The sequence below is a fragment of the Rhinatrema bivittatum genome, chromosome 1 (genome assembly GCF_901001135.1).
Source record: "Rhinatrema bivittatum chromosome 1, aRhiBiv1.1, whole genome shotgun sequence".
Lineage (NCBI taxonomy): Eukaryota > Metazoa > Chordata > Amphibia > Gymnophiona > Rhinatrematidae > Rhinatrema > Rhinatrema bivittatum.
Genome location: NC_042615.1, coordinates 556937246 through 556949830, shown reverse-complemented (window position 1 = coordinate 556949830; position 12585 = coordinate 556937246). Strand labels below are relative to the sequence as shown.

The window sequence follows — 12585 nt, the reverse complement described above, 5'->3', positions numbered from 1 at the left end:
CTTCTAGTGTGACCTCTTTTATTGATTGATTTTTTTTTTTTTTTAAAGTGGAAGTTCAATAAGGGTTCAATAAGGCTTTAATGTCCTTTCTTAAAATATATAGTTTTGGTCTTTTGGAAAATTTGTCCTGCAATTGTTGGTACTGCTATTACAAATTCCTCTTGTATTTCTGTAGGACCCTTCATCTCCAAGAGCAAGCCCTGCTCATTCACCACGAGAGAACGGCATAGATAAAAACCGCTTGATGAAAAAAGATGCTTCAAGCAGTCCTGCATCCACAGCTTCATCTGGAAGTTCCACTTCCCTGAAATCCAAAGAAATGAGCATGGTAAGGAATATGTCTTCATCTCCTGCTTGTGGGTATGTATGTATGTATTTGTGAGATGTATAAAAAAAAAAAAATATATATATATATATATATATTCTTCTAAATGAGAAATAATGTATATTTCCATTTATAAGATTTATAATCTGTTTTGAATGTGTATAAAACAATTAGTCTTCTAAATAGATAGAGATTGACTCCCTGGCAGGACATGGTGATGAAATCAAGATGTTATTTCTTGATGTCGCTGGAAAATATTGGTACTGGAAGCCACAGTTTCCTTCTAATTATAAAAGTGACTGAAAATTGCTGCAAGATAATTTTGAAGTTGGTGACTTGTTGCTGTGTGATCTTTCATCATTGAGAACCGCGTGAATATTGTGCTCATCTTTTTGAAATAAGAATCAAATTAGGTACATATTGATTAACAAATTGCATTAAAGCAATCTGTTTAATTGGTCAACAGACATCTTTTATTTGCATATATTGCATGCATAGATGACTGGAATCTTGCTGCATCTGGTATCATGTTGCCTCTAGCTGGCAGCCATTGTGGTAGTGTGCGGCAGAAAAAAAGGGTATTTTTCAAAAACATTTCTCTTTTTGTAGGAGAGCAGTCTCATGCTCAAGCTGTAATTATATGGGTTGCGGAAGCAATAGGATCATAGATATGCTAACATGTTATATCTTCTGTTTTCTGGATGTCCTGTTAAACAATGATATAAAAGTCTGCTGATATAAAGAGAACAATTTTGGTTTTAATTGTGATGTTAAACGATATAATTTTGTCGACTTTTCATACGAGCCCACTGAAAGAGCAATATTCAGCATGTTCACACTGCTCCATTGGAGCTGTGATTGTCAGTTGTAATGAGAAAAATAAATTCTAGCCATCATTAAGCTTGTGCTAAAGTGAAATGTTATGGAATACCATAACTTGGAAGATGTCTTAGCATTGCATGAAATCTTGAAAATCAAGAATCTTTTTAGTCCTAAGATTCTACAAGCAGCCTGGGTCAGATGAAATGTTCTCCTAGCCCAGCATGCTGTATCCAGCAGTGGCAATCAGCAGGTGATTAAAGAAAGTGTATGAAACAGGGCATATGTAGTGTGGTCCATCCCCTGTTGTATCCTTCTAGCTTCCAGCAGTCACGGTTTAGGAATTTATTGAACCCTGGGGTGATATTCAGGGCTGTTTGTGTTAGCAGCTGCCAGGGAAGAAATAAGAGAGGCAAACTATCCGCAGCATGGTAAGTGCAAATTAATAAAACTAATGGATTATGAATGAACAGATAACTATAAAGATTCTTTAAAAATGGCAAAGTAGTTTAATCATGTTTTATTAATGCATTTAATTAATACAAAATAATTGTTTATAAAAACAGACAATTGTCCATCAAAAACAATATAAAAGCCCAGGCTGGCCATGTGATGCCTGCGTTGGGGTATACTTGCTTTATATATTTTTTTAAAAAGACACAAAAAGGGACAAAACATAAATCTCTCAGAGAAATAATTTTTCTCTAGTCCATAATTGGATAACAAGAGTACCTGTTTGACTTGAATATATATGAAGTGTCTGAAATATATCCAATAATGCTAGGGAAAAATACAGAGGACAATAGGGTAAGAAGATTTTGGAAAAAATATCCATATCCTTTATAAATCAAAATAAAATCTCTTAATCACAGATATGACAATAGCAACTACCACCAGAAGCCACCACATATCCTAAAAACACTAACACTAGTATAAACCACCAGGGATAGTGAAAAAATGTATATATTGATCCTTCAGTATATTGTCATATAGACTGCTATCATGTAAACAAAATGGGGAGAATCCCGTAGCTTATTAAAGCTCATATAATGTAAACCGAATTGATATGTAACTTTGCTACATGAATTTTGGTATATAAAAATGTTAAATAAATAAATAAATAAATAAATAAATAAATATATACATTGTTCAACTCCTGCTATACTCATATTTCCTAGGGATATGAATCGTTTTTATAACGAATTGAAATATCATAAATTTCTTAATTCGTTACGAAACGAACAATGCGAAACGAACAATTTGCCCCCCGAATTTTCGTGAAAATCGTTTTTCGGGTTAGTGCGCGCTAACTCCCGTTAGCTCGCTAACAAAAAAACGTTTATTTTTGTTATTTTTTTACTTTTTGTTATTTTTTGTTAGCGCGTGCTAACGGGAGTTAGCACTACGCCGAAAAACGATTTTTTACTAAAAAAAAAAATGCCAATCCGCAGGAAAATGAGATTTTCCCGCGGCCAGACGAACCCGAAAGCGCAAAAGATCAGGCACCCAATGCACATCCCTAATAATTCCTTCATTCATCTGAAAAGCTATATATCAAATCACATATAGCAGGCATAAAATTACCACTAGACTTTTGAATCTATTTGAAGTGTTGTTGGAGGCTTAAACATGTTCCAGTTATTTACATCTGATTTGTGGGCATTGTTTACAGTGAAATATTGTAAAAACACTGTGTATCTGCTGATGGTGGCAATCTGTCATTTTTTTTATATTCAAGCAGTTTACGCGTATAAAATTATTGTAGAAAATACAAACACAAAACTGTATGAGCTGGCAATTTTACATGCAGCCCATAATTGTATGCAACTGTCCAGGATACATGCACACAAAAAAGGATACACAGAACAGGGGTAACTGGCAGCTGGACTGTGCAAAAATACACCCCCACATTACAATGATGGCTGGACACATGCACACACATATGCAATAAATCTCCCTTCTTCCCCCAACACAAATCCCCTCACCAGCCCACCCCTCCCAATGCACACTTCCCCTGCTGGAGGCTGGAGCATGCGAGCACACGCCCTAGACACCCCTCCCTCACACACATTCTTTTGGTGATGAGCGCACGCACACACACACACACACACCCCCATGCTCCATCCCTCGCAACTCACACGCCTTCTCCCGCTGGTGGCTGAAGTGTGCACATTCTCTTCTCTTATACATTCATGGTTCAAACCACAAATCATACCTGAGCTTCAGAAGAGGAAGATGTGGCCTAATGTACTGCCTCTCTCCTGCTGGCGGGATCGAAGTGGAGCAGAATGGGAAAGAGATAAGGGAGCTGGGAGGACAGTTTGGGGGAGGGGATGAGGGTGAGAGGGATTGTCCTAGTCATAGTGAAGGGTAAGGAGGGGGATGAGAGTCCCTGAAAAATAACTGTTGGAGATAAATAACATTTTTGGAGGTTTGGGGTACTCTATGGACTACAATTTTCCATTCTTTTCCCAAAGCAGAAGCTTCAGCTTCAAAAGAACAACCTCATTTGTTTCCAGTGATTTTGTTCCTTTTCTCCCAGGACAAGCAGGATGGTAGTCCTCCATATGGGTGTCATCATCAGATGTAGCCTTATCACGGAACACTTTTGTCAAAGTTTCTAGAACTTTGACTGGCACACTGAGCATGCCCAGCATGCCACTAACCCTGCAGCCACCAGGGGTTCCCCTTCAGTCTCTTTTTTTCCAAGCAGCAGTTGCCTCGCGGTTTAGGAGCTCTGTGAGAAATTTCTCATCACTTTCCTCTCTGAATTATTTGAAGTTTATCTTCTCAAAAAGTCCCTCACTGGGGTCCCCCATCACACTCACTCGGTAAGTGTTTTTTCTGGTTCTTATGGTCAGTAAGCGGCTGCTTACCGCTTCGGTACCCAATGGTCACGACCGCGCTCCTGCCAAATTTTAACGTGGTGACCGGGTTTAGGAAATGCCCTGAGTGTCCGAGGACCATGTCCATAACGGACCCGCATGAAGTCTGTGTTTTGTGCTTAGGCCCCTCGCACAACGTTAGTCGATGCCCTGGTTGTGCACAAATGTCCCCCAAAGGCCGTCATGCTCACCTAGACAAAATGGAGCAGTTGTTTGCTTCAAAACATACTGATCCATCGATTCCAGTTTAAGCATCACCGACCATGGAGGGTCCATCAAACTCGGAGACGATTCGCCAGGGTGACCGTCCATCACAGACTCCATCGATGACATCGGCGTCATTGTCCTCGGTGCTGGGGAAAGACCAGACAGAGCACCGAGGGAAACATCGATACTGTCACCAACGGGCTTCCCCGACAGGTGCCGGCACCGATACTGCAGGAGCATCGACTTCCATCGAGCTGCCTGCGAAGAGTGCCCGGGGAGGGGAGCCCCCATACTCCTCTGGATGCAGGACCCCTAGGCATTCCCCACTGATACCAATGCCAGGCACCGAGCCTCCACGGGCCCCCGTGGAGGCTCCGGTGATGCCTAGCTTGCCTCTTACCCCGATCGTCATGCCACCCATGCAGGCTTCCTGGGAGGAATTGGACCGCATGGTCCAAGAGGCAGTGCTGAAACATTACGAGGCTTCCAGTCACCGCCGGCCCGGCCCCAAGACTGGCCCCGGAACCAGCTTACTCGATGATGGCACCGCTCCTCGAACACCTTGATACGCTCATCGGTGCATTATCAACTCCTCTGCCACTGAACACGCTGGCATCGAGTCATCCATCGAGGCCTCCACAGGTCCCGATTCTAGTACCAGGTTCCTCGGAGGAGGAAGGATTGATTCCCGGCCACGTCCCTCCATGGGTACCAGCGATGCCGGAGCTCATGCCAGGGCCATCAGGGCTACCGGTACCCAAGTGCACCTCATCTGCCCTGATTCCCTCAATGCCAGCACAGATTCCATCGATGCCAGGGTCACATTAAATGCCTTCCTGCCCTCTTGGCTTTGGCATGCTTCCTCCATTGGGAGATCCATGGGAGAAGGAGAAAGTCCCTATAATCCACGGGACAATGCATCCTCAGATGATTCATCACGGACATCCGAGGATTTGCTCTCAGAGCCTTCACCGCCAGAGGAAAGGCGAAGATCTCCCCCAGAAGACCTCTCCTTTGCCAGTTTTGTCAAAGAAATGTCTGAGACTATACCTTTTATACTGGTCACAGAGGAAGATGCTCGCCATAAAATGTTAGAGGTCCTACAATTTGTAGAAGCTCCAAAAGAAATAATGGCAATACCGGTACATGAAGTTTTTTTGGACCTCATGCTCCGCCTGTGGGAACATCCAGGTACGGTATCCCCAGTCAATAAAAAGACAGATGCTACCTACCTGGTTCAACAAGCCCCAGGTTTTCAAAAGAGTCAGCTGCCCCACCACTCTGTAGTCGTGGAATCAGCTCAGAAAAAGGCTAAACGATCGCATCCACATTCCTCTGCTCCTCCCGGTAAGGAACAGAAAGCATTGTATGCGCTGGGACGAAGAATTTTCCAAGGGTCCATGTTGATATCACTAATTGAAGCATATCAACTATACATGACCCAATATAATAGAAATATCTGGAAACAAGTCCAGGAGATTGCGGAGACATTACCACAGCAACAACAAGAAGCCTTATCCTCCATCCTACAAAAAGGAATGGAAGCAGGTAAACATAAAGTCAGAGCTGCCTACAATTCTTTTGAAACAGCATCCAGAGTCTCTGCAGCAGGCATCAGTGCTAGACCCTGTGCCTGTCTTAAGGCCTCAGACCTTCGCCTGGAAGTGCAGGACAAACTGGCAGATCTACCCTGTACCAGAGACAACCTGCTCGGGGATAAGATCCAGGACGCAGTGGCCCAGTTAAAGGACCATCATGAGACACTGCGCCAATTGTCAACTGTCTCCCTCCGTAGCCCACAGGGTCACATGTAGAGAACCCAACAAACAATTCTACAGGCCACGCAGATATTCCCTCCTGCATCCCATGCACGACCGGTTCAGGCACATCAGAGGGGACATGCGTGCCAAACTAGAACATCTAGACCATGCCAGCTCCACAAGCTGGCCCTGTGTCTAGATTTTGACTCTTTTCCAGAGAGTAGCAGCCATGTCCAGTGGGGAGCCTAAAAACTTTGACAAAAGTGTTCCGTTGACAGGGCACCATCTGATGATGTCACCCATATGTGAGGACTAACATCCTGCTGTCCTGGGAGAACACCTGTTACAGGTAAGCAACTCTGCTTTCTCATTCATTACATTTTTTAACTGTTTATATGAAGCATTTTGAATATATGTTTTGATAATTACTGTGCAAGCAGGCATGATTTATGCTATAGCTGGCTTTTTAAAATTATTTCCTCCCTCTCTTCCCCCAACTCCATCAGCACCAAAAGGAACCAAAAAGTAATGTTTCTGTGACTGCTGAATATGATTTGCTGTATAGCTTTTTCATTTGCGTGAGGGAGCAAGATGTGGTTCAGTGGGAGCTGAGCATTACATAAGTGAGCTTTTGTAAGTTATTCTGTTTAGATGATAGTGTGTGTATATTACACATCACTGCAGGATTAACATGTACAGTTTTTCACTGTCCCTGGAGGTGGTCATATCCAATAGCCCATGTTTGACCTTTTTTTTGTTTTGTGTTCTGTTTTTATAAATTGCTAATCCTTTTTTGAAGCTAGTTACTACTACTACTATTACTACTACTACTACTACTACTTAACATTTCTATAGTGCTACATGACATACACAGCACTGTATAGACATACAAAAAGACAGTCCCTGCTCAATAGAGCTTATAATCTAATAAGACAAACATACAAGACAAGAGACTTGGGGTATAAAGTAAGACAATAGTTAAAAAGAAAAAGTTAGAGTCCTTAATTTCCCAAGCGTAAAATTGATCTCTCCTAAGGAACAATTCAAAAAATATCTAAAAGAGATATTATTGTTATCTTCTGATGGTATGCCAGAGATATCAAAAATCTATCTTGTTCCTATATTAAAAAATGGGAATGGTTTAAGAACAGGAGTTCCTAATTTAAATCTGGAAACAGATCTTACAGCTTATTTAGAAGCCCCTACTGAAGAGCAGTTAGAACAAAGGGGAACTTTATTAGTATCTTTTGTCCACCCTGCAGAAAGGGATTTAGTTTTAAGGCTATTTTTGAAAAATCGTAGTAAATTGTATTATGGTCAAAATCTTTGGATTTATCCAGATATTGTGAAGGATACACAGATTCGTAGGAAAAACTTTGTAGGGTTAGCTCAGGAGGCTAGACAATTAGGAGCCCAGGTAAATATTAGGTATCTCTGTAAGTGTTTAATGCAACATAAAGGGAAGAGCTATATCTTTTATGAGCCCATACAGATGAAAAATTATGTGGATAAATGTAAAGAAGAAACCAGCTCCACCTGAAAGCCATATCAGGAGATAAAGATAAAGGCTGATGTTATCCTCCTACTTTCTTTATAGATTGCTTCAAAATTGTTGTTCCAATTTCTTTATCCAGAGATCCTTTGTTTGTTTCTTTATAACTAAAAAGTGGGTAAATAAGTTTACTGATTTAAGTTTAATTTTGTTAAATTTTATGAGGAATGATATGTGGTAAACTTGTCGCTTTCTAAAATTGTTAAAACTGATAAATAATTAAAAAAAAAGAAAAAATTAGTTAAGACTAAAAGCAGACAATCAGGCATAAGATTTAAAAGCTGTTTCAGAAAGTTTAAACATGGCAAAAGAGGGGAGTATGATGCACCAGTTCAAGAAGACTATTCTAAGCACACAGCGCAGCCAGATGGAAAGCACAGAATCAGGAATTGGCAGTAGAGGTGAAGGCACAGATAGGAGTGACATATCTGATGAGCGGAGTGCATGAGGAGAGGTGTAGAGAGAGATAAGAGAGGAGAGGTAGTGAGGTGCTGTAGAGTGAAGGCATTTGTAGGTGAGAAAGAGGAGCTTGAAATGTATGCGGGAGCAGATAGGGAGCCAATGCAGTGACTTCAGAAGAGGGGTTATATGAGCATAACAACTTTGGAAAAACATAAGTCATGCAGCTGAATTTAGGACAGATTGTAGTGGAGAGAGATGGCTTGCTGGGAGACCTGTGAGGAACAGGTAACAGTAGTCTAAGCGGGAGGAGATGAAAGAGTTATCCAGGGTTCTGGTAGTGCGTTCAGATAGGAAAGGATGGATTTTGGCAATGTTATAAAGAAAGAAGTGACAAGTTTTAGCAGTGTTTTGGATATGCGTAGAGAAGGAGAGAGAGGAGTCGAAAAGGACTCTAGAGTTACAGGCTGATGGGACCAGGATGACTGTGCTATCCACAGAAACAGAGAAAGGAGAAAGAGGTGAGGTGGGCCAGGGGGGAAAGATAAGGAGCTCCGTCTTGGCCATATTGAGTTTAAGGTGGTGGCAAGACATCCAGGCAGCAATCTTAGACAAGCAGGCCAAGATCTGGAATTGAATTTCTTGTGAAATAACTGGTGTACAAAGGTAGATCTGGGAGTCATCAGCATAAAAATGGTATTGAAAGCCATGAGAGGAAATCAGAGCACCAAGGGAATTCGTATATAGCGAGAAGAGAAGAGGGCCCAGGATAGAGCCCTGAGACACATCCATTGATATTGGATGGCAATAAAGGAAGAAGCACTAGAGGAAACGCTGAAAGTGCAATGGGAGAGGTAAGAAGAGACCTAAGACAGGACAGTGTCCCGAAGTCCAAGCGAGGACAGAGTATCAAGGAGTAAATGGTGATCAACAATGTCAAAAGTAGCAGACAGGTCAAGGAGGATAAGGACAGAGTAAAGACCTTTGACTTTAGCCATTAACAGGTCATTGGAAACTTTGGCAAGAGCTATTTCAGTTGAATGTATAGGGTGAAAACCAGACTGGAGTGGATCAAGAATGGCTTGATATGTAAGACTGTCAAGACAGCGGCAGTGAACAGCACATTCAAATAGTTTGGAGGCAAAAGGGGAGATTGGACAATGGTTGGCAGAATAGGTAGGATCCAGTGAGGGTTTTTTAAGGAGTGGTATGATCACAGTACATTTGAAGGCAGCAGGAACAATAGCAGCGGAGAGTGCTAGATTGAGGTGAGATAGATAGAAGGGTTGACTGCAGTGGAGATGGAGCTGAGGAATCAGGTGGGGACAGGGTCAGAGGAACAAGTAGTGAGTTTGGAGGAGGAGAGAAAATAAGCAGTTTCCTCCACTGTGACTTCAAGAAAGGAGGAGAGAGTGGTGGAGACTAGGGGGAGGGGAGAGGCAGGTAAAGGTGAAATAGTTGAGAACGTGACTGATTTTGTGAATCTTGTCAAGGAAGTAGTCAGCCATAGTCTGGATAGAGAGTGACAAAGAGACAGCAAAGGTTGGATGTAAGAGATTTTGTCTGGACATGGTAGTCTTGTTTGGCAAGTTCAATAGCATACTGGAAAGTGATCAGCATGAATTTGAAGTGGATGAAGTCTGCATGGGCACGGGAATTTAGCTAGAGAAGTTCTGCAGAGCTGCACAGGAACGAAGATAGCGAATTCTGGGAGTGAGCTAAGGCTGGGGTTTAGTGTGCCTTACTGGCTGGGTAAGAGGAGGGGCAAAAGTGCCTAATGCTCAGAGAGTATAGTGTTATACAAGAAACTGCTTCATCAACAGATTCAGTTATATTATCAGTTTGCTTAGTTACTTTTCTGCTGCATTCTGCCATCCACATAATTACAAGTCTCAGCCATAGGCAGTTCTACATTTAAAAGACAAAACAAAATAACATTTTTTTCTGTAACCTCTCACGCAAGGTGTAACATAGCATACACCACCACTTGCTGGTTCTTTAGACAGACTTCCTACGAGTTTTGCAATTTAATCTTACAGCCCTACATTGCTCCTACTGCTTCTTCTTCTCCTCCTCCTGTCCATTTCTGGTTGTCTTTACCACAAGAGATGCACGAATCTGCTCTCTAGAAAACTCAATAAGTATTGGGTTGTTTTTGTTTTTTTTTTTGGCTTGTGGTCTGTTTTCCTGTAAGCAGGAAATTGGAATTGGTCTGGCAAAGGAGCTTTAAAATCGACGTTTTGGAGCCTGTTTGAACTTTTCAAGTGCTCTGGGTACTCTTTGGGAACAGTCTAGTTTCATGTGGTTTCTGAGGCGTGATCTTCCTGCATTTGAGGAGGTGACAGAATCGAGCAGAATAAGCAGGGATGAGAGTAATAGAATTGTGAGGCATGAAATGTGGTGATTATTATCCCAGTTTGCTGACATTTAAGGAAGGGATCATTGGAAAGCTGAAAATTATTACATTTTTGAGTACTGCAGAGAGCATGACAGACCAGAAGGAGAGTTGAATGGGCTGCTGCTGTCTGAATTGTGAAGCCTTCATTCTTCCTCAGTGACATATTCTGTTTCTCTTGGCTGCTAAGAGGATCCGTGCCAAGGAACTTCATCAAAGAGTATTGAGATAGGTGAGCCTCTGAGGGGACCAGGAGAGAAGCTTACTGAACTTATTGGGCCTACCTTGATGGAATGGATAAATTCAAGATGTCAAGAAGAATTTCTGGAAGAATTCAGATTTGAGTCAGACAAAAAAAGAGAGGGCCAAACTGCTGAATTCTTCCTCTCAGGAATCTGTGCGTTAACCAAACCTCTTCCCCCCTTCCCTCCCATCCAGGTAGGGATTTTTATTATCCTCCAGGGAGTTATCCTGCAGGGGCTCAGTTGAGGAGAGTTTCATGAGTGTGAAATTGGCATGCTGACCAAACTGGTAGCTTTACATTGAATTTGGATTTGAAGGAGATTCCGAAATGTAAAGTAAACCCCACTCCATTCAGCCTGTTTAGATGAAAGCAATACTTTTCATCCATTGTCTAGGAGGATTTTAGTAAGGAATGGATTCACATGGCTAGGAAAAGAGCCATTCCTAGATGTCTGTATACAGTATGTAAAGCACAAGAGACTGCATTTAAGGAGTTTTGACCCAAATGTGGCTTTATTGTAGGTAGCTATTTCATCTGCACACTTGTGTGTTCTTAACTAGAACCAGGCTTTAGAGAAATGTTGGTTTCAGTTCTTATTTAGAAATTAAAGGATATGGTGAAGAGTAAGAATTTCCGAGGAGGAAAACTAGAAAAGGTTGCATCTTTGGAGATCATGTCAGAGGGATTCAAAGTAGTAGTATTGTTCCAGCCCTTTGCATCTTGTTCAGGAGTAGGAATTAAGGGGGTAACAGTGGGAAATCCCATGCCACTATATACCCTAATACGGTCACTATATTTTCTTTTACAGTCTCTTTCAAAAACGGGGGCCTGTTTGAGCTTAAAAAGCTCATATTGTAAAACCTTTTGTTGGTTCTTAAAAGATATTGCAGCCTGCAAGGACTTTAAGAATGGACATAATATGTAAAGGACCAATGAGTTCTAAGTGTGACCAGATAATTATGTGAAGCAACTTCTCAAGATTACAGAGAAAATTCTTCAGGTTGAGGATGCCCAGGGATTCACATAACAAAGGAGCTATTGCTCTAGTAACAGCTATAAAAGTGTGCACAACAATATACTTCGGTTATTTTGTTGTATTCAGAAAGTTATGGGGATTCCAAACTATGTTGGTTTTGAAGGGTCTTAACAGATAATTATTAGCAGCCATTTACCATGGCATCCCTTGCCTAAAAAAATACAGGCAGTCGAGTCAGATGATTTCCTAAGCTCCCTGAATCTTCAGGACACTTGGTACACATTCTGATGACAAATTGTCATCAGATAACTTTTAATTTCAAGTAGGCAGTTGTTTTCAGTTCAGAGCTTTTCCATTTGGGCTTGCAGCAGCCTCGGGGGGTGTTTGGTCCTTGTAATATTTGTGATTGTTTTAAGGAGAGACAGAATTTTCATTTATCCATACCTGAATGATTTTCTAACAAGTGCTGCAGCCTTTCAGGAGGAAATTCAATCAAGGAGCAAGGTGATATGTATACTAGTGATGTACAGATGGGTTTTCCAGTGGGAAAAGACCTTTCTTTGCCCATTTCCGGTTCTGTATTGCACGTGAGAGGATTGCATAGATATGGACTTTGTGACGTTACCAGGGAGCAGGCTATTTTGGTTGGTAGCAAAGTCTTGTAAATAGAAAACATTGGTCAATCGTATCAGCAGAACACTGTCTCCACTTGTTGAATCTGGTTGTGTCCATGAGAGAGATGGTTTCTTGGGCCAAAATTCATGTGAGGAGTCTTCAGTACTTCTTGCTTCAAAGTGGCACAACAAATCTCAATTAGATCTTTCTGTATCTTTTCAGTGCCCAAGGAAGTGAAAAGATTACTAATGTTGTAGACAGACTACATTAGTAGAGTCCAGACAAAAGGAAATTTTTGAAATCCCATACTTGGATGTTAATCTCCACAAATGTATGTTTACAGGCATGGGAAGCCACCTTGTTGGGTCATTTGGATTTAGGTCAGTGATTACTAGAAGAGGGAATGTT

The 12585-nt window shown here is 41.5% G+C and overlaps 1 protein-coding gene across 1 annotated transcript in view; it reads left to right on the top strand.

Annotated features, from left to right (window-relative positions):
* Positions 1-12585, top strand: part of TLE1 (TLE family member 1, transcriptional corepressor) — a 314217-nt gene that overhangs the window by 220733 nt on the left and 80899 nt on the right. The window contains 1 exon segment of the mRNA XM_029616666.1: positions 176-328. Within this exon segment, the coding sequence (XP_029472526.1) occupies positions 176-328 (153 nt within the window).